General features: G+C 50.7%; 2 protein-coding genes and 1 long non-coding RNA gene across 5 annotated transcripts; 2 read left to right on the plus strand and 1 right to left on the minus strand.

The window, feature by feature from the left end:
- The first annotated feature begins 738 nt into the window (after positions 1 to 738).
- Positions 739 to 17188, plus strand: LOC148887826 (proline-rich protein 12-like). Its single transcript, XM_089015518.1, has 15 exons — positions 739 to 1992; positions 3448 to 3605; positions 4894 to 5055; positions 5266 to 10007; positions 10212 to 10415; positions 10508 to 11189; positions 12179 to 12750; positions 13039 to 13155; positions 13247 to 13380; positions 13449 to 13882; positions 13955 to 14074; positions 14330 to 14427; positions 15164 to 15295; positions 15784 to 15879; positions 15965 to 17188. Exons 1-15 carry the CDS (start codon positions 1910 to 1912, stop codon positions 16097 to 16099), a joined length of 7869 nt encoding a protein of 2622 aa, XP_088871644.1. The 5' UTR covers positions 739 to 1909; the 3' UTR covers positions 16100 to 17188.
- LOC148887827 (uncharacterized) lies at positions 15303 to 20392 on the minus strand. 2 transcript variants are annotated; one of them, XR_016117562.1, is made up of 5 exons: positions 20266 to 20392; positions 18487 to 18597; positions 18273 to 18397; positions 15920 to 16105; positions 15303 to 15609 (listed from the first exon to the last, which is right to left on the minus strand). It is a non-coding gene; the product is annotated as an uncharacterized LOC148887827 (long non-coding RNA). The 2 variants fall into 2 exon arrangements; XR_016117561.1 differs by having other exon boundaries at positions 15908 to 16105.
- On the plus strand, positions 17314 to 21441 carry irf3 (interferon regulatory factor 3). Of its 2 annotated transcripts, none has more exons than XM_089015561.1 (11): positions 17314 to 17388; positions 18046 to 18212; positions 18352 to 18523; positions 18685 to 18752; positions 18819 to 18867; positions 18939 to 19004; positions 19137 to 19358; positions 19431 to 19521; positions 19667 to 19956; positions 20040 to 20164; positions 20301 to 21441. In XM_089015561.1, exons 2-11 carry the CDS (start codon positions 18048 to 18050, stop codon positions 20409 to 20411), a joined length of 1359 nt encoding a protein of 452 aa, XP_088871687.1. In that variant the 5' UTR covers positions 17314 to 17388; positions 18046 to 18047; the 3' UTR covers positions 20412 to 21441. The 2 variants fall into 2 exon arrangements, with proteins under 2 accessions (XP_088871687.1, XP_088871686.1); XM_089015560.1 differs by having other exon boundaries at positions 19134 to 19358; positions 20301 to 21439.
- The last annotated feature ends 260 nt before the right edge of the window (positions 21442 to 21701 follow it).

Raw genomic sequence — 21701 nt, forward strand, 5'->3', positions numbered from 1 at the left:
GCGCATTAACAATTATGACTATAAACAACGACCAATGCCATGATAGAACTCTGCACATAATTCCAAGTTTCATCAAACATGTCAACAAAGATACATGATCAAAACTCACCACTTGCCAACGTCCGCTTTTATAAGCTGACACGGTGCCGGCGCCGCTTCGTCAGAGCTTGGCATTTTGACAGGACGAACGTGCTTGCAGGAGGTTGCGCTCAAGTGCACATCTGCTATGTGCAAAGACGCGAAGAAGGGAGCCGTCGCATGGACTGGGTGGGGAGAGGAAGGCAGACCCTTCTGAAGCGTGACGGTGTCATGTACTGGTGGCTTAGTGCTGGGGTGGGGGGATGAAAAAGTCCACACTACGGCGTTCAGGTAGAGGGGGAAAAATAGACAGATGCAGCATCTGTATTCAAACAAATCAAGTCACATTTAACACGAATTTAAATGTGATTAGACATTTTCCGTTGTTTATTTTTGAGGCCTCTCTAAAAAATGGCTGCGATTTTGCTATAGTAGAGAAATATTCTCCACATTTAATGAATTGAAGAAAATGAAGCTTAATAGAATGGTTGAGTCATACAAATGAAATAAGCCCTAGGGTAAATTTCTGTCAGAAATGGCAGCTCTTGTTTTGTGGTCTGCTAGTCTTGCAGGTGTTCCTATTGTTTTGGCCTGGGAATGCAGCACTCTGATCCTGCTCAAGTCTGCCGTCTAGTGGCGTTTGTGTGATTTGCATGTTGTGTCAATGGGAAATACTGTACTGTACTCCATGATGCTTCAGAATACTTCGCTTTTTATCGCCACTGTATGTATTAAATAGGCCAATTGTTGGATGCATTCGACTACTTGGTCTTTCGAATGACACAGATGTATCCGGATGCGAATATTTTGCACAATGCCCCACATCATCTGGTGGTCTTGTTTTTGTCTCTCTTGCATCATTAGCTTAACAATGAGTTGCAAATGTGGAAAAGCATGTCGTGCTGGTTAGCTAGGCGAGTTGGCCGGCTCGAACGAGGAGAGACGACGAGAGCAAAGGAAAAGAGCCGCCTTCAAAAATGGCGTCTCCGGATGAAAATGAGTAAAAGATGTATTTTTTTGCAAAAGCCAGGCCTGCTTTTTTGGGGTTAATCTTCCTCGCTCGGTTTATGCTTTATTCTCACTTATGTGATCGCTTTCGAATTGAATAGCAGAAAGCTTAAACACGCACCGGGGAGAAAACAACACCCCCTTTTATTCGTCTGCGTCGTTCCGGGGTAGTTAGCATCTGCAGCTAGCTGTTAGCATTGTGTCAGAGGAGGAGGAGGGCTGCTCCACTGGCGGTGGATATTTGCATGAAAAGGACAAACATTTAAATGAGGGACTTGTCCGCTTGTGGAGTTCGTGCGCGTGTGCATAGTGGCAACGCTCGCGTGTCCTTTGCCATATTTTGAGATGGCGCTAGGCTGCATAGCCGAAAAAAACTAGCCAAAGAAAGGGGAGGAGGCATCACCGTGCAAGAGAGAGAGAGAGGGAGAGTGAGGAAAAAAAGGGGGACGCGTTGGAAATCAAATGTTCATCAGCGTTTCGCCCATTGGCGGTCAAATCCGCGACATCTTCATCATGAGCACGACCGAATTGGGATTAGCATCGAGGAAATGATCAACGTGGAAGGAGGAAAATGACGAAGAGTGTCTTTGATCGAGCTGCTTGGATTATAACCCCGTAGACCCCCCTCTTTTTTTCATCCTGTTTTTTTTCCCTCCTCCCCTCCATTTCTCTTTCAATATGCCGTTTTCCAGTCCGGAGGACTTGCTTATGAAACCGGGGAAATTTGCCTGAAACGGAGGTCGGGAAAGACTGGATTTTTTTTCTCCCTCCCCCGCCTTGCGACGTCGTTTTCGCACAGGCCGCCCCCCCTTCTTCCACATAGATGGAGAGAAATTACCCGGGAACAGGATTCGGCGATTTGGGCGCTGGAGCAGGATGGAGTTACGAGAGATCGGCCAAAGCAAGGTAATGTGGGCACAAGGCAGACAATGTGCATGCATGTACGCACGCGTGCGTCGGTGTAAACACATTGTCGCCATTGGCTTCGAACTCCACGCGAGCACCCGCGACGCCGATGCATTGTCATCCCAAAGAGTTGCATAGTAATAACATTATCAACAGCTATGGAGCGGTGTGCGTGTCGTGGGGGTGGGCGGGGTGGAGAAAGGAAAAGGTTTGTGGGAAGGGGGGGGGGGGGGGGGGGGTTGAATAGAATGCGATTGACAGACAGACGGTGTTTTCCCCCTTTTTTAGTAGCTAGACGTGGATGTTGGAGATGGTGGATGGCGGCTTTTCACTTTGCAGGCTTGGGCATGCTCTGATAAAGAAATAAATGCTTTCGAATGGGGCTAAAAAGCTCCACAGAACCCCCCCCCCCCTTCCTGACAGACATCAACAAAAATCAGAGGTGCATTGGTGTAGCCATCTTTTCGTGGGAGGGGGGGGGGGGGGTAGTAGGGTAGGTCGATTGCAATGTTCCACATTTTTGCGGCGTTTGCACCCCAGTCAGGATTGGAGATGATTTGCGGTGGGCTCCTTTGCAGACTCATTTGCATAATGCAATGCCACCATTCGAATCCTATTCGGTTGTTTCGGTCCAAATAGCAAAATCAAAGAGACACCATCGTTTGATGCTAACCGTGAGACGTTTGATGGTGACGTGATTAGAATAGGAATAATGCCGGAATCGTTGACGAGTTACCTTTCGGGTTAGCACGCGAGCTCGCTTTGCAAGGAAGTCAATTGCGGCCTGCTAGCTTGACTGAACCTAGCCGCTTCCAGCGCATTTTACCCACTCACCCCGCTACTCGAACACGAAACGTTCGGGTGTCCCCTTTTACGACGGTTTGTCATTTTGTAGACGGCGATCCGCAGCGGCCGATTGATAGCCGCACCGACGTCATCATTGAACGGCTCGCTCGTCCCTACAATCGGACGAGATAGTTCTGACGGATTGCACACATTCGGGTTCTTTTCAGCCCATAATATTGACCTTGCACACACGCCTGGCCGCCCGAGTGCTTTGCACTCATCCCTGCTGTGCACGGAGCTCCCTGCAAGCCGGCACAAAATGCTAACATGTTCACAAACGGCAATTGCACGTTCATCCCATGTCATATTGGTCACGTGTGCATTTTTTGTTGCAGTCCTCCAGCATCATCACTACTCATTTTCAATCAGAACGTGACATGCCTGACGTCAATCCCACTGAGTTTTATTTTGACGTTGAACGACTGTCCCAATTGCAATGAAATCGAGTTTCTCGGTGACTTTCATCATGAGAAGATTTGAGTTGGAAAATCACTCCAGTGAGATGAGCGGCTGTCACCTTTTATTTTTTTAGCTTGCATCTGATTTCTATGCAAATGCACTGGGAATTTAATGACACTTCATCATCACTCCCCCTCTTTTTTTCCCCAGTCTGGTCTATGGGAGTTCCAGATCATCCCACCCTGAGTCTGAGCTCCTCCACCGCCAAGCCTACGCCACCCCACACCCTCTGCAGGGCTATGCCACCAATCACCACCCGGGGAGCTCCGGCCAAGGCGGGGCTTGGGGAGCAGCTGGACGGAGTTTGGGTGAGATAAATGTCATAGCTCCCCGGGTCCCCAACATTCGGGGCGGCGGGAATGAATTATGGCATTGTGAATCCCAGTCTAGACGTATGCGTGGACAATGCGCGCAACCTGAATACATTCAGTTGGGGGCAAGAAAACAAATAAATAAACATCAACTAGCAACACACTTGTTCACTGGAAGAATATTATCCATGCAATTTTTGTTATGTCGCATCACCCCAATCAAAGCCAAAACGCTAAATTTGTCCCCTGGGTGAAAGTTATGCTGCAAATGTGATTTTCTGTGATCTGACATCACTTTGTCGGATGAGCCGCAATTCAAAAAGTGAAATTAATTCACCATAGCTGAATTATTTTGCAGGCTACAAGTGGGGGTAAAATCCATTAATGAAGGCACTGGCATGACAAGTGCTGATAATCTACAAATATTGAAGTCCGACAAATATATGCCGTCTGAGGTCGAGAGTTACTGCCCGCTACTTTGTGATAACACTCGATTAAGGAGGCAGCATTTCAACACACAGAACTTTTCCAAGTACAGTGATACCTCAGCCCACGAACATAATCGGTTCCCAGAAAGTGTGCGTGAGGCAAAAAGTTCCTCTTCCAAACATTTATTTCCCATAAGAAACTATTAAAATGAGAATAATCCCTTCCCAGGTCCCCATCAAACATAATTTTCTACGAAATAAGCTTTAAAACTAAACAAAATATACATTATTTTATGTATAATAAATGTGCTATTGTATTGTAACTAAAGAAATAAATTGTACTGTATAAAAAAGTCGTTTTATTTACCTTTGTGATGGTTGTTGATGTAGTTGTCTCTTGATGATATCCGAGTGAAGTTGCCGTACTTTCTTGGCAATAATACCCTCACTCACAATGTCCCCTGCTAGCTGCTTTGCATTAATCCAAATCAACAGAAGTTTTTAGACCTCTTCTATTGCCTGAGATTTTTGCTTAGAGAACACAGAAACACCCTTACCCACACATAGCAATAGTCGATTTAGCGTACTGCTACTGGGACGCTAAGTCACACAAACGCACATCTCATCTCGTTCGTGTTTTTCAATGATCTTCTTCTGCTCGACCGTAATTTTCTTTAGTGTCTTCTTCGGCTGAACACTAGCCTGGGGTGGGGTCTTTTTCGGTTCCATAATAGCAAAAGTACACTCGATAACAAACCACATCCGCACTCAAAGAAAGGGGGTGACGAAAAGTAGTCCACCAGCCTTCAAAATCCTTCTGAGAGCGTGTTTCATGGCTTTGTATTTCCTTGTGAAAGGTCTGTCGGGGCTGTTTGACACTGGCCTGCACCACGCCAGCCCCTCTGCCCCTGATGCCTCAGTCATGAATCTGATTTCGGCGTTGGAGTCTCGGGGTCCTCAAGCTCCACCCTCAGCCTCCTCTTTACTCTCCCAGTTCCGCACGCCATCTTGGCAGACAGGTAGGACTGTGTTTGCTCTTCCCTCGTGTGTTGACATTCAAACGTGGCCGTCCTCGGTTCTGTTGTCATTCCGCTTGCGTGGCTTTGGAGGTCGTAGTTGTTTTGTTCTTTCATATGAAGAACAAAGCAAAGGTAGACAGGTCAGGACTGTTGTGTTAAGTGGATGACTAAAGTCCTTTTCCGTTTTGTGTTTGTCCTCTTGCTGAACAGCGATGCACACGCCTGCTCCTCCGGAATTATTCATTTCTGGAGCTCTTCCTGGCTCGGGCTCCTTCCCCTCCTCCTCCGCTCTCTCAGCCTATCAGCACCCAGCATCCTTTTCCAGCCGCTCTTTTCCCGGCGCCTCACTTTCCCTCCAGGACACGCCCACGTTCAGCCCCACTTCCAACGGTCTGCTGTCCCCACACGACCCCTTACTACACATCAAGGCTCCCTCCCAGTCGAGTCTTGGTTTCGACAGACTCCTGTCCTCCCAAGGGGCGGCGGCAGCCGCCTATAGGGGCAGTCAAGATCCCACGGGCGCCTCGTCGGCCCAGGCGTCCTCCGCTCGGCACCTGCAGTCTCACCAATTTAACCTGCTGTCATCACAGCTTCAAGACCAGTCGTCCCAGCTGTACAACGCATCGGTATTCTCCTCTGCCCAGCCGCAAGCTCAGTCCCAGTCCCAATCCAACTCTGCTCAGGAGCGGGCGGTGCCCAGACAGGACAGCGTTATCAAGCACTACCAGCGGCCCACGCCGTCGCAGCCGCAGCTGTCGTCCTCCGCTGCCCACTCCCTACAGCACTACCTCAGCTGCGGAGGGGCAGGCTATCAACAAATAGCCACCCACCACAGGCACGCCGGTCTTTCTTGCAGCCCACTGGGTGACCAGAGCCCTTCGTCGGATCACAAAGCCTCCGCTCGTACGGAGCAATATCGGCCAATCATCCAGCCTCCGTATTCTTCATCTTCCTCCTCCTCTTCGTCCTCTGCTGGGAAAGGTACCAAAGGTAGCTCCAGCAGTGGCTACTCCTCTGCGAGTTCGGCATCGTCCTCCAGAACTCCTCTCACGCCTCCTTCGGCATCCTCAACCTCCTCCACGTCCTCGTCCTCCTCTTCGTCCTCCTCCTCCGCCACGCCCGGGGCTCACCCTTCCAACTCAGTCCCCACCTCAAACTCCGGCGCAGCTCCATCCAGGCAGCAACCCCCCGCTCAACCTGCCCCGTCTGCTCCGACACCTCAGCAGCAACAGCCCCCTCCCACTTCCACTTCCACGTCTCAATCCCTTTCCAAATCCTGCCTATCTGGCTATGGTTCTCCTGTGCCGTCTGTCAAAACCCCCACCTCTGCTCTTACCGGTCAGACTCCCCCTCAGCAGCAGGCGCAGTCATATTCTCCAAATCAGCCTCCGACTTCTCACCTTGCTCAATCCTACGGAGGCTTCAGTTCCCCGCAAGCCCAGGACCTGAGCTCAGGCACCGGCGGAAAAGGCTACGGAAGTCTCGGAGGGCGAAGTCAGTCATACCCCACCGATATGTATGGAGCGGATTCCGCCTATGGATCACTTCCCCCTTCCTTAGGCGGGGCCGGAAGCCCATCACTGGCTTACGGTGCTCCGGGCCATTCCCCTGCGCTTTTAAGATCAAGTGGTTCGTCGGGTAGCGGAGCATCTGGCGGAGGAAGCGGTGGCGGTACGGCGAGTGGAAACTCCGGGTCAGGAGGAGCGGCGGGAAATGGCATGGCCGGTGAGAGGGGTGGGGGAGGTAGCGGAGGAGCGTCTTATCATATTCCAGATTCGAGTCCATCCCCATCCGGAAACTCGGCCATTATCCGCCCAGGGCTGCACTCCCCGGTGCCGGCGTGTCCCACGCAGTCTCCTGGGGGCGCGGGTACCAATAAATACATCTCTTCGGTTCTCTCTCCTACTTTCCTGAGCTCGCCGCAGGGGTACCCTGACACCAGAGGTCCCAGTTCCCAACCTCAGTCTTATCACGCCACCTCCTCCAAAACAAAGGCGGACACGTCGATGCTCGGAGTTGGTTCGCAGAGATCCCAAGAGGAAGTAGATGACGACGACGAGTTCTTGATCCAGCACTTGCTGCAGGCGCAAGCGAGTCCGGCTCCCCAGGCTTCTCATCACCATTCCCAACAGCAGTCCCAACAGACACCCCAGCAAACCCAGCCTCCATCGCAGTCGGCGCCACCGACTTCGGATTCCGGCAAAGGGCTCAGTTATGAAATGGGAAAGTCCTCTGAAGAAAGGTACCACCCCCAAAGTGTCATTCGCACCCACACTGCCACATCCTCTTCTGGAGTCGGAAATGCAAACTCTGGGGGGTCCATCTCTGGGTTGGACAGCCAGCTGGAGATGTCATTAAAGAAACAGCAGCAGCAGCAGCAACATCATCATCAACAGCAGCAGCAGCACCATCACCAACAACAGCAAAGGAACGAAAGGCCTGTGGGGAGCAGCAGGGGGAACGGGGGACGAGGCAGTGCTGAACAGGTGCATTCGCACCTCCTTCACCATGACAACTTAGGTTCAGTAGTCCACTATGGACGAGGGGACCCGTACACACAGCACTCCCTGGCTCCCCAACACCCGTCCCATAATCAGCATGTGCCGTCACATTCGCAGATAGCACCCCACGCCCAAATGGAACTCCAGAAGAAGGAGCGCGCTGAAATCCCTTATCCTCGTAAAACGCCGGAGGTCCAGCCTCAACATTCTCAGTCTCAAAGCACCGCGTCTCTTATGGACTCCCCCACCGATCAGTCCCACCAGCCTCCGCACCTCCTGCAGTCCGTGTTGTCTCACACGACCCGCAACAAACTGGAGCCTCACACGCAGCACCACAAGATGGAAGCGCACCAACAGCATCCTCAGCAACACCACAAAATGGAAACGCATCGGCAGCACCAACAACACCATAAAATGGACTCCCACCAATCACATCAGCAACACCCAAAAATGGACTCACACCCGCAGCATCAGCAGCACCACAAGATGGACTCTCACCCCCAACAGCAGCAGCACGCCATTGGTCAACAGCAATCTGTGATGGAGAGTGGCGGCGGACGACTGGGTTCCACCAAACATCCGGCTCAAGCTCAGTCCCAGACCACCCAGCTGCAGCTCCAACTCCAGTCGCAGGCTTTAGAGGTGGCAGCGGCTCATTACAACCACGGAGCCTCGTCCCACCAGCACGAACAAGGCCAAGTCAAACCGAGCTCTGTGGCTTCATCTTTGGACATGCTGGAACGCTCCCTTTCCCAGACCTCGGGTGCGGATGTTGCGATTGCAGAGGACGGACGTGGCGGACGGAGTGGAGGGAGCGGCGAGCGCCATAGGCAGCAACAGCAGCAGGAGCAGCAGCAGAGACAGCACTCGTCTCACCATCACCCGCAACCACACTCGGCTCCTGAACTCCACTCTTTCCTCTCTGAGCCTGAAATTGCCATGCCCACCTCTTCTCACATGCACCACCTTCCGCAGCACCACCCCCAGCAGCAGCCTCAGCAGCACCCAAGCTCTCAACACCAGCAAGCCCATTCCCACCACCCTCACGCTCAGCCGCAGACTGCGCACCCTCACCATTTACCGCCGGCGTCCGCCCCGGCCCATCCCCAATCCCAGTCGGATCCGCAGCAGCCGCTGTCGTCCCAGCTCACCCCCCAGCAGAGCCAGTTAGAGCAACAGCGCTCAGAGCAGCACCAGTTTGACACGGTCAGCCCAGTGGAGAAAGCAGAGCAAACCCAACAGAGTAATCGCTTCGTTCCCCTAACATCCATCTGCTTTCCCGACTCCCTTCTGCAGGATGAAGACCGCTCCTTTTTCCCGGGCATGGAGGACATGTTTTGCGCAGAGGAGTATAAGTCCAGTTGTGCAGGTGGTGCGGGACCGGGGCAGGAGGACATGAATGAAAGTCATACCGGGCAAGAGGCCATGGGTTCCATGAAAGCTGGGCCGAGTGGCGGTGGACCCGGGGGGCCAGGGAGCGGCTCCGGCTATGATATGATGGGTCACCATGGCGATCAGGGATATGAGCCTTATTGTCATAGCCTGGAAGAGCCCGGCAACAGCACAATGACTCTGGATCTTGACTCCCTTAAAACCCACGAGCTGCCCTCCACGGTGAACACCGAACAGCTTGGTTTAATTCAGTCCCAGAACCCAGCTCTGGGTATGAGCTCCAATAACGGCGGACCTAACAACTCCGTCGGCAAGATGTCCTCCGGACCTGGTGGTACAAGCGGGGGAGTCGCTTCGGGAGGGCTCCAATCGCCAATTTTCTGCTCGTCTCGTCCCAAAAAGCTCCTCAAGTCGAGTTCTTTTCACCTCTTGAAGGAGCGCAGAGACCCTAACACGCTGCCCAAGAAAAGTTACGCTCAAGAGTACGAGTTTGAAGACGATGAGGATAAAGCTGACCAGCCTGCTGACATCAGGTTGAATAGTCGTCGGCTTCCGGATCTCCTGCCAGATTTGGTGTCCAGCTGCAGGAAAGGTGGAGGGGGAGGAAGTGGTTCTCTCAGTCCTTTGATGGGTGACATTGACTTCTACCATGCCTCTGGCTACCAATCAATGGGTGCGCACTCTCTTATGCCTCAGGACGGTCCGAAGAAGAGAGGCCGAAAGCCTACGCGACCCAAAAGGGAGGGCCCGCCACGGCCGAGGGGCAGGCCTCGCATTCGCCCCATGCCTGAACCTTACACGCCACGAGGAATGATGGGCGAAATGGGCGGGACGGTTGGCGCTGTTGGAGGGGCATTCAGCGTGGAGGGGCGAGGCAGGGGCCGCGGCCGCGGGAGCAGAGGAAGAGGAGGTCGGAGAGAGGATATGTACATGGAAATGAGCGGAAAGGAGCAGGAGCAGATGCATCACCAACACCATCCCCACCACCACCATCAGCAGCAGCAGCAACTCCATCATCAGTCCCAACAGCAACAGCATGAACCCATTCCACCATTGAAGGTGAGTCGCTCGACATTGGTCCTCGGGAGTTCCAAGAATTCGTATCGTTGACAAACCGCTATCCCTTGTGGTCAGGACGTTGATGCTTATTTCAAGTGTTGTTGTGAACTCCCAATTTACATCTCGCAGACCCCCATTTGACCCATCCATAGTTCTCGATGTATGCCTCAAATACTTGATCATATGTGTCGTCTTTTTTCACAGATCAAGTTGCCAATTCCCATGTCGTCCTCCGATACCTTGCTGAGGGCAGACTCTTTGTCTGGGACAGACCCTGCTTTGTCTGACGGCTCAGTTGGTCTCAGTCCCGGTCCTTGCAACACTGAGAGCACTAGGCCACAGGATAAAAACAAGCGGAAAATCCAGATGACCAATGAAGGAATAGATGGTGACGGTCTTGAGGAAAGGGTAAGATGTTCGCTCCGTTGCATTTGCGCACATTTGCGTTCTGTTGTTTCCCAATGAGTTGATCATCAATTTCATCAATGTGTCTCCCGCAGGGTGATGAGAAGGATCCAGAGTCCAAAGCAGGCCTGGTTGCTTCTTTCTTGGACTTCCTGAAGACAGGGAAGAGACCTCCAGGCTTGGACATTTCCCCCGGAATGGAAGCGGACAACGGCGAAAGCCCCCCGTGCAAATCCGGCTTGCGGCCACTCTCCCCGGCTAATCCTCCGCCCCCTCCCCCGTTTGGGGACAGCGAAGGCAATGGTAATCTGGCCCTGGGCAGCTGCCCCAGTCCCAAGCGCTTGGAGGATGAGCTCAAGAGGAACCTGGAGACCCTGCCCTCCTTCTCTTCAGACGAGGAGGACTCTGTCGGAAAGAACCAGGACCTCCAGAAGAGCATCTCCTCGGCCATTTCCGCCTTGTACGATACTCCTCAGCTTACCGCCAACATCCATCACGTGTTGCCTCCACCGCCTCCTCCACCGCAGCCTTCCCATTCCCCTCTGACACCCCCGTTGCAGCCGCCCACACTTAGCCCTCAGACGGACATTCACGAGACCCATGCGCAACAACCTCCGCCCAACGAGCCCTGCGTCCTCCAGCCGGAGGACGAAAACATGGACGGGAGCAAGGATGAGGAGAATGACCGTGAGATGACTACCCGAGGGGATGAGGAGACTGAAATGATGGAGGAGAGAGAACCACAGCTGGTGACACTGGGTGCTCCGAAGCTCCAAGGTACGATCAAACTTACTGTAGTGGCCAAGAGGCCAAGTTAGAAGCCGGAATCTCGGTTGAGTCAAAGTCAGCTTTATTGTCAAATATGCTAATATGCATGACATACAGCACAGATGAAATTAATGTCCTCTAGGACCCAGCGTGCAAGGCACTTATGTGGCTAAAAACGACAGACAATTGACAACCGATAATGCATGTAATTTGTGAATGTAAAGTAAGGTAGTGTCGTATGTAAAGTGACCTAGAGACATATGTAAAGTGATGTAGTGTAGTAATCCAAAAAAAATTTGTAGTGAGGTCTTGCAGGAAAAAATAGAGTTCAGGATGATAGTACAGCGTGTAGCGTGTACTCATAGTCCGGTGAGTGTGGCAGTCGGGGGGGGGGGGGGGGTAGTTTGCAACCTGGCATTCTTCTCATGAAATAAATATTGGCAGGACAACTGAAGCTTATTCTTTACAGTCCCGCATAAACAGAAGCTTCAGTTGTCCGTGGAAGAACAAAAAAGACCAGTAAAAATAGACATACGCTTGTACCGACCGAAAAGAAGGAAGAAAAACTCACGTGACCTGTTGTTGTTGAAGCACATAGTCAGATATTTCAAATAAAGGTGGTCTTGACATGACATACCGACCACCTCGAATCAGGGTACGGGTAGGGAATAGTCAGCTTTTCCACATTTTTAATGCCTCCCTGCAGCTGCAGGCTCTCTTTTTGTTCATGGTGCGGTGTCACCTGTGGAGTTTGAAAAATGAGGTGCAACTCGTCGATTGAAATAAATGTTGCATCATTTTCGGAGTGTCTTAGTTGGAGTGAAATGAGCAATTGCTAAAAATGATCATTTAAAATCGGAGGCCATCACGAGGATTTGGGAAACATTTCGGCACATGGACACATCAGTATGCTTGGTAGAAGATGCTCATGTCGGTTTGAAGAACACTGCGGCCATTGTTGACTTTTCCATCAGCCTTGTTCTCTTCCTTTTTTCCAGTGTCCCTCCCGGATCTTCCCACTCCTGCTGCAGCAACAAGTCCCCAAAATCCCTCTGTGTCGCCCTCTCCCGCCTCCTCTTCCTCATCTTCATCCTCTTCCTCTTCCTCGTCCTCCCCTCCTCACTCCCCGCTTCCTCCACTCTTCCTGCCCTCGCCTCCTCCCCCTCCTCCCCCAGAGGAACAACGGGAGGACCCAAAGCCGGCGAGCCCCGTTGCAGCCAAATCTCAGACGCCGCCGCCTCCCCTGACCGCTACTCTACCACCGGCGGACACTCCTCCACCACCTCCTTCTCCTACCCCACCGTCTCCTCCTCCCACTTCTTCAAGCCCACCTCCTCCCGCTCAAGATTCTCCTCCAAAGGAGTCGCCGACACCGTCCCCGGAGTCCGCCGCCTCTCCCGAAGAAGAGCGACCGCCTCCAAAGAACACCAACCTGCACCTGGCGCAGAAGCAGGAGGATGCGGCCATCGCGGGAGAGAGCGAGGAGGATGACAGCGAGAGCGGCGGGGAGGGCATCTTCAGGGAGAGGGATGAGTTTGTTGTGAGGGTGGAGGACATCGGAACACTCAAGGTGGGTGCGCCCATACCTCGCTCGTCGCGCATCTTCAATTTAAAACGATGGGAAAGATATTCAGAAGTGATTACCGTTTGCGCTTGACATTGGTGGGTCGTGTTCAGGTACAGCAAAGAGTCAAGGGGGGGGGGGGGGGCAATATAATTGTGGGGTCGCGTGGTCCATGGGTGAAAACACAGAGTTGGTCTACTCAGCGAGGCCCGAGGAAAAGACAATCAAAAGAAGATAATCGTGCATCACAAAAATGTCCAAATGGCAAGCCCCTCCTTGTGTTTTTTGCTCCAGCTGGCCTTGCAGACGGGCCGCGAGCCGCCGCCCATCTGGAGGGTCCAGAAGGCCCTGCTGCAGAAGTTCAGCCCGGAGATCAAAGATGGACAGAGACAGTTCTGTGCCACGAGCAACGTGAGTTGGACTCGGGAAGCCGCGCTTCCCTCGCTCGCCCGCGATCTTGTTTTGTTGAGGGGCTGGTGTCATGTGTGCCCCCCCTCCCTAGTACCTGGGCTACTTTGGAGATGCCAAAAGACGTTACCAGCGCATCTACGTCAAGTTTTTGGAGAATGTCAACAAGAAGGACTACGTCAGAGTCTGCTCTCGAAGACCATGGCGCAGGGCCACACCTGCCCTCAGGTAAGCATTTTACTCGCCGTGACGATTCGGCTCGGGGAAAAAAACAAAAATGGCAATTTTGTTGACAGGCGCCAGTCCTACCCCAGAATGGCCTCTCCTCCCGCAAAGCAAGCTCAACCGAAGGAGGAGCGATTGACCCCGTCCGGCCAGAAGGAGCAGAAGGAGAAATGGCGAACGACGCCGCCGGCTCTGAAAGAACAGCAGGAGCAAAAGGAGACCCCGGCGACGGGGGCCAAGGCCAAAGAGAAAGAACCGCAGGCGGAGAAGGACAAGCGAGCGCAACCGGCACAGGACAAAGCGGAGAGGCGCGGCGCCGAACGGGGGAGGCCCAAGGATGAGAAGAGAGCGCCAGAGAAGAAGGAGAAACCAGAACGTCTGCCAAAGTCCAAAGCGGCCAAGGTGAAGGCGGAGCCTCCCCCGAAGAAGCGCAAGAAGTGGTTGAAGGAAGCTCCCTCCTCATCTGACTCGGAGTCATCGGATGACGCCCCGAGCGAGAATGAAAGTAAGAAAGGCCTCGGATTGGACGGGCCGAGCGCCGCGCTGCCTCCTCATAACACCTCCTCCCCACTCTCAGTGCCCGTCAAAGGTGGCGTGAACAACCGAGCCATGAGGGAGATGTTCCGCAGCTACGTGGAGATGCTCGTCAGCACCGCTCTGGACCCTGACATGATCCAAGCCTTGGAGGACACGGACGGTAAGAATGGCCGCCCGCCGGAATAGATATTCTTCAGACTACTCGTACCCGTCATAGAGATCGGACCCGGGTGGGTTTTGCGCCTTCCCGTTGATTGACAAGACAGAGCTGCATCATCTCCTCAGCAGAGGAGCGCTTCATACGTATCGACGCGAGAGACGGAAATAGAATCCGCACCGGGTCGACCCGTGTTATTAAAGCGAGCGGCGGTGCCGGATGACTAATGACAGCCGCTCTCCCTTGACTGGCCGGCAGATGAGCTTTACCTACCCCCCATGAGGAAGATCGACAGCATCCTCGGCGAACAGAAGCGGAGGTTGCTGAGGAGAGTCGGCATGAGCTCTCAGCATCAGGTAATCTGACAAACGCGCCGTCATCGTCCCCCGTCTGTCAAAACGTCTCACCTTAAAGGACAACCGACACCTCCGGACAAGTTGCGTCCATAATTTGTTCCTCTTTAATGGTGAATCGTTGTGTGTCGCAGCCAATTGCGGTAACACGCATAAAGAAGGTGTAAATTGACACAAATTCCCAGCGGACAAATCAGCCCATTTCCAACGGAGCTGGTGGGCCATCTTGCACATTTTCTGGGCGCTACATTGGAGTCCAGACGGCTCGAATGGATACGGAAGGACTTCTTTCATTAATTGCAAACATTTATGCTTTCCTCTTCAGAACTATTTGAATCATATTCATAACTGGATGAGTAACAAGAAATCCCTGAACTATCTGAAGCCATTGTTTTGATTCTGGAGCAAGGCAGTTTGTGAAGTATTCTGGTGTGACGTCACAAACAAGGGGGGCGGGACTTTCTGAATCTCCCCAGTTCCGAGCTCATTTTGTGGCAGTTTTGGGACACTTGAAGTCATTTTTATTGGTGTTTTGCATTTGACTAAAAATATCAGCCTGCGTGTTTTGGGTATTTTAGATGCTATAAAATGTTTCTCTGATGTCAGTTAGGAAACAAAAAATATGTGTTGGTTGTCCTTTTAACATCTTGGGACAGAATCCGGTTCAATCCAGTGCACGTACGCTTGCATCATTCGGGTAGCGCGTGACTGCTGACCTTCGGCGTATCCTCATCCTCAGGAGGTGGTGCACGCATACCCCCAGATCATCGTGGACCCCTTGGACTCGGGATCGGTGAGGGTGCGGCTCAGCGGCGATGCCTACAACCGCAAGACCCTCAACAGAGTCAAGAAAAGCCTGCCTAAACCACAGGTGCCTTTGGAAGTAACACAGCAGCAAAGTTATGAAAAGAAGAGGAAAGGAAAGATAGAAGTAGAAAAACAAAATACAGGAGCTGCTGGAAAGGCAGCCACTCTCGCTGCGCCATCTTGAAGTAAAAAAAATACTAAATAACAAATAATATGACAAAACAAAGACACAAAGAGCCATTCATTCTTCAGCACTTACTGTACCCTCTTTGTGACATGAAGCAGTTCTAGATGAAAGAGGAGAGGATCAAAGCATCCTTTTCAGCAGTGGATCAGGGGCGTCATGGTGGAAGGTGCACCTCTACTACAAGCTAAATGCTGAAAGCAAACACGAAGCTGTAGCATCCATTGACCAAAAGAGATTGTCTCACATCTCCTGTCCCACATAAATTGGCTTCAATTCCAAGCCGCGACAGTTCCACATACATGTCAATGTTTTTTTTTTTCCCTTCCACGAGGGGGCATCATTTCTTATTTTCTCATTTTGTCCAGGACCTTAAGCTGTCGTCCGACTCGTATCGGATCTACAGTCTTTACCACTCCCTGCATCACTATAAATACCACACCTTCTTACAGTGCAAGAAAGAGGTAAGCTCAAACATCTTGCGGCGCTAACCTGCTCACGTACTTGAATCTCAGGCTCCCGTCCATGTTCCTCCCCTTCTTTTTCCAGACCAACACGATCGAGCAGGCGGCAGAGGACCCGGGCCAGGAGGAAGTGGTGCAGCAATGCATGGCCAACCAGGGTTGGCTGGACACGCTCTTCGGCTCCTTCATCGAGCTGCTCACGCTCAGCACCAAAGCCTGAGATGGACTAGATGAATTCGAGTCAGAAGATATGGAAAAAGTCAAAACAATGCACATCGTGGATCCCGCTGTACAGAGCCTCTTTCCGCCAACCTGTCGATTCTCTTCAAATCTCAAAGATCTGAGGATGTGTTTTCATGGCCTATGATGAACCTGAGGGGCTGTCACAACAATAGCCGCCATTTTATTTCTCTTCTTCTTCATCTTCTTCTTGAACGATGACTCAAGAAACGTATTTCGTTGTGTGGGACCTCACCGGATTAGGGGTCAAGAGGAATTTGGTTGTCGGAGGAGCCGCTAACATCTCGTTTAACTGTGCGTCATTAAGAGACAATAGCTCAAAGAGAAACGATTACCTGCTTAGTTTTTACATAAATTATTTTTGGGAAAAGACTAACATCAGCCATTTTGGGAAAGACTGCAAGATGGAGGGCGAATGCTTTTGAGACCTGAACGTGGACTGGAACCATTCGATGTGTTCATCAACGCACTGTCACGGCGTGATAGGGCAGCGCGACTCAGCCGTGTGATAATATATAAACACATTTTTATTATTTATATGAGGTTTTTAACTTAACAAGCGCTGGATTGCTGCCCTAACATTTGAAATACTTTTTATCGTCCACGCCTTCAGTATACTGTACAACCGTGACCCCACATATTCAAGCCTGTCTTCCTCTCCACGCCGAAGAACAGACGACACCAAGACCGACGTCATGTATCAAATACAGAGGGTGTAAAATAATGGAAAGGAAAAAAAAAAGAGTGGGGGCACGCCGCTTTTGAAACTTGACATTGTTGTGCTTCAGTTCAATCATCACTCATGGAAATGCAAAAGAAAAAGAAGGAAAGTGTGCGTTTCCTGCGTGGGAACAAGGAGTATAAATAAGTAATATTTAAAGAGGAAATAGTCATGTGGTTTTGATCATTTTGATGTATGTGCATACTTATTTTGAAAACAATCTAATTTTCCATTTTGAAAAAAAGGAGAAAAGGCGTGTAAATATTGTACAGTTGTTGATGATATTCTTTGTCATTCTGTACATGAACTCTCCTGTATTTGAGAAACAAATAAAACCTGCAAAGATCACATTGCGCCGTTCGCCTCTCAGTGACCCTCTTGGGGTCAACCCCAATCATCATTCGAGACACCGAAGGAATTCGAAACTTCCGAACGCGACTGGAAAACGAAAGTGAAACTCCCTCGAGTTCTTTCTCGTGAACGCCACAGAGGCGCCTGCACGTATTGAGACCTCAGCGGTTCCTGTCGCCATTCGGAGAACGACGACGGTAAGTCAAAGCATCTACCGGTTGACTCTTTTAGGGTTAAACTAAAATCTACGTCGTTCATGCATGCATCAGAAAATTTTGACGTGCGCTTCTTCTTAAAAGCCGCAATAGATTTCAAGTTTGTGACATGTAACCGTACACCAGCTCGCTTCATCGAGAACCGGGATATGCGGGTTTTCCACGAACGCATTCACGTTTTCGCGTCTATCCGATTGCTACTCGGAAATGAAATGTCTTGATTGTGACCGCCGAACTGCTGAACTTAAACGGGGATTTTCCTTTTTAAAAAGTATTCTTCATTGAGCGAATGAAAGACACGTTTACGTCTGTGGTAAAATGCTGCCATCTGGGGGTCAGGAGTAGGTACTGTTGTAAAGCAAGGAAGTGTGGGTATTCATTTGTTGTGATATTTTTATGGACAGGTGACTGCCAAAAAAGACTCGATGTGACTTTTACTGAATTCTTTGCAAAGGCTGAAGTAAAGTAAAAAGGATCTCAGCTGTCACTCAGAATACAAACGATTTAGACATAATCAAAGCGATGTGTCAATTGTTGCTGTGGACTGCAAATTTCCCCATTGTGGGACTATTAAAGGCTTTCTGGTTCTGATATGCTGTCCATGTTTGCTTCACAAATATTGTTTCCTGTCTCCTTTAGAGATGGCCCATTCCAAACCTTTGCTCATTCAATGGCTACGGGCTCAAATTGACAGCGACGCCTATCCTGGAGTTCACTGGACCAACCATCAGAAAACGGAATTTTGCATCCCTTGGAAACACGCTTTGAGACAAGACTCTTCAGATACTGACATTCTCATCTTCAAGGTCTGTCTTTCTGTCTGTCCATGTCTGTTTACGGGTGTGCTAACGGAAAGTAAAACTTACCAATGTGGCGGTGACGCCGTCGCCGTGCCTTTCTCCCGCGAATAGCCGTTTTCAAAGTGTGTCTCTCGGTGCACTCCAGGCCTGGGCAAAGGTGAGCGGCAACGGTCGCATCCAGGGAGAGCCCGCTGTGTGGAAGAGGAACTTCCGTTGCGCGCTGCGAGCCAAAAAGTTCCAAACCATAGCAGACAACAAGAACGACACGGCAAATCCTCACAAAGTCTTCCGCTGGCCCGATGAGTCCACGCCGGGAGGTGAGCCGTGCTCGTGCGTGGACACACTTCCCCTGCAGTCATCTTGATGCATTGCAATTCCACGACCTCAAACACTGAAAACACAAGGAGACAATTAATATATATATAATCAGTGTCGAGATGATTCATCTAATATTTTTTTTTGTTTTTGTTTTGTTCAGACAACTCTTCGGTTTCACCACCCAGGCAACGTGAGCCGGATCACCACGAAAGCCCTCCCATCCAAGAAGTAGGTGGCCGTGGTGGTTTTGCCTTCTTGACAGACGCATCTAAATGTTCATGTGGTGCCTTTTAGAGCTACATTGTACCATTCGCAGACGAGTGTCTCTACCGTTCTATCCAAGGTAAACGTGGCTAATATTTCATATTTAAGAAGAGATTAGCTTCCTTGCTCTCAACTCAAATCTGCTCACAGAATCCTCCCCCAACGAGGACCTTCTGCAAACGTGTCTGAAGCAGCTCAACATTGGGCCTGAAGCAGGTATCCAGAATTCATTCACCCTTAAAAACCGCCATCATAAAATGACATTATAGGTGTGAAAGACACCACAATATCAAATCAAGTTCAGACGCCTTTATACCATGGACTTCATGAACCCCCCGCCCGCAGAAGAACCGGCAGCCCTTGAGCTCCGGCATCCGACCGTGATTGGCGGCCACCCGTTGCCGTGGCAACAGTCGCATCTTGTTGCGGCCGAGGGTGGAGTCGGCGGAGCCTCGTCGCCCGGGCAACCGTTGCATCCAATGGAGGGAGACGTCGCTGAGGCTTACGGGGACCAATTGGCCAAGCAGTTTTTAGACAACATTCATCAGACCAAGGACGGAGATCATTTCAGTGAGTTGAATCTATTTTAAATGATGATAATTGAGATAGCAGTATCGATATTTTGAACCCATGCATGTTCAGGGACCGAATTCCGGGTCATTGTACACTACAGAGGGCAGAAGGTGTCAGAGCAGCTGGTTGCCAACGAAGCCGGCTTCCGTTTAATTTACAGGTAAATTCAAAACTAAATCTCACAAGAGAACTTTGGGCTAAAACAGCTGAGGAGATGACTTCCAATTTAAGGAAAACCATGTTCCAAAATGTACAAAAATGCCCCTGAAGCGCACAAGAATGACATAAAACCGTCTGTATTTAAGGCCCGATCAGGTGGAGCCCATCTTGGACCAGGAGTCTGGCCTATCTTTGGTCTCCCTGCCAAGACCCGACACCATCAAGGATCAAAAACAAGCCAAGCTGACCCGTTGCATTCTGGACATGCTGGGCGAGGGCTTGGACGTGGGCGTGTCGGGCGATATCGTCTACAGCCAGAGACGTGGCGAAGTCAAAGCTTTTTGGAGCTTCTCCAAGTTCGACCAGAGCGGACGCCCACAGGAGATCTCCAAGCAGAGCCCGCAGCCTCTTTACCCCTTCAGGGACTTTATCCGCGGTCTGCTTCCACTATTTAGTCATTATTTTGATTAGTTTTATTCATCGCTTCTCATCCGATGTCTGTAATTTATTTTCCTTCAGGAATACTGGACTTTATAACGCTGGAAAGCAAAGAGTGTGGTCCCTGCTCCCTTTTCCTCTGCCTGGGTGAGAAGTGGCCCGACCCGCAAAACTGGCCTTGGACCAAGAAACTCATCGTGGTGGAGGTGAGCTCGACATATAACAGTCATCTGGCCGGCTATTTCGGGAAAAAAAATATCCAACTACACGTCACTCTGTGATAACTGAAGACAATTGTTGTCTGTACCTTTTGTCATGATTGAGTCTTTTGATTTCCTCCAGGTGGTGCTGACGTCTTTGGAGCTCTTGAAGAACATGGCCATGGAGGGAGGCGCGTCCTCCTTGAAGTCGGTTGACCTGCAAGTGTCGCTGGAAGAGATGGTCATAGGATGAAGGGGTGGGGGCCAGGGAGCCCTTTCCCGACACCAAGAAAGGGTAGCTTAAAATGTAACGAGCGAGTGTAATTTCTAAAGCACAACTTTAATCTAGATTTTACCTTTTATTAAAAAAAAACTTTTGAGAAGTGAACACAACTCAACCTCAATTTTTGCTTTATTGTAATTCTTCGAATAGCGTGCTGATTGATCCCCAAGCACTTTTTAGACTTCATAATCAGTCATTGAAAATAATGGTTGAGGACCACTAGATGGTACCAAAGCCCTGTCATATGTAACAGGAGCTCTTTGGCATTATTTTGTGGGATATAATTGCCAAGGAATCATATTGGAAGTGAGTGAAAGAGCTTCTATTAGTCAAGCCAAAGCCCTGGATGATATTTATGAAGCATCGGTTATTTGTGCATCCACACTCCGGGCATCAGGGCTTCATCTCCATGCCCTTTGAATTATGGAAGTATTACTGTACTGCACGCAAACCTGGACTCAGTCATGCCCCCCATGGAGTCACCGGGTTGACTCTTCGCGTGGCGCTGTCACGCGACGGTACTCCTCAGTGTCCGAGTCCGAGTCGCTGGATGGAGAAGGGCGTCTCGGCACAGGAGGTTCTGGATGTCGGGCGACCTGAAGTCCTGCTGCATCGGCATCGCCGGTGTACTTGACAAAACGCCTCACTGAAAAGGAAAAAAATGATCAACAGGACTATTTGGACTTTATAATATGTGAACTTTCAGGCAATTCAGGTGTGCGTTTTTCATTTTGGCACACACAATAGTTAGCATTTTCCTTGCAGAGGATAAAAATGAGGTCGATGAGCAGAAAGAAAATGGATGGATAGCTTCAATGGGCATTGAACAACTCGCTCCCCCCCAAACAACTTCAAATTTTGCCACTCTGGTTGCAAATTTCCTCATTGTGCGACTATGAAAGGCTTTCTGATTTCTGAAAGTCTCTACGATCACGATTGGACTTGATCAACTCATTTCCCATGAAATTGCAGAAACCATGAGGATGTTGATATGCGTGCTCACAAAGGTGTCTTGAGAGTTCCTAAAAGTGGCCCCGAAAGAAGATAATGGTGAGAGGGAATGACGGCCTTTCCTGGCAGGATGCTCACTCTTGTGCCCGCTGGCCAGAGGAAGCAGAGCCGGGAGGCTCTTAAGTGTCCAACCGGCAGCGACAGCGTGACAACAACAGGATGTACGTGACCTCAGGAGAAATGGGAAGAAATAAGGGGGGGAGAAGGGTCCAGGAGCTCCGAAAAAACAGTTCTTGAAAATAATGGGGG

The sequence above is a fragment of the Hippocampus bargibanti genome, linkage group LG15 (genome assembly GCF_051943395.1).
Source record: "Hippocampus bargibanti isolate YZ-2025 linkage group LG15, ASM5194339v1, whole genome shotgun sequence".
Taxonomy (NCBI): domain Eukaryota; kingdom Metazoa; phylum Chordata; class Actinopteri; order Syngnathiformes; family Syngnathidae; genus Hippocampus; species Hippocampus bargibanti.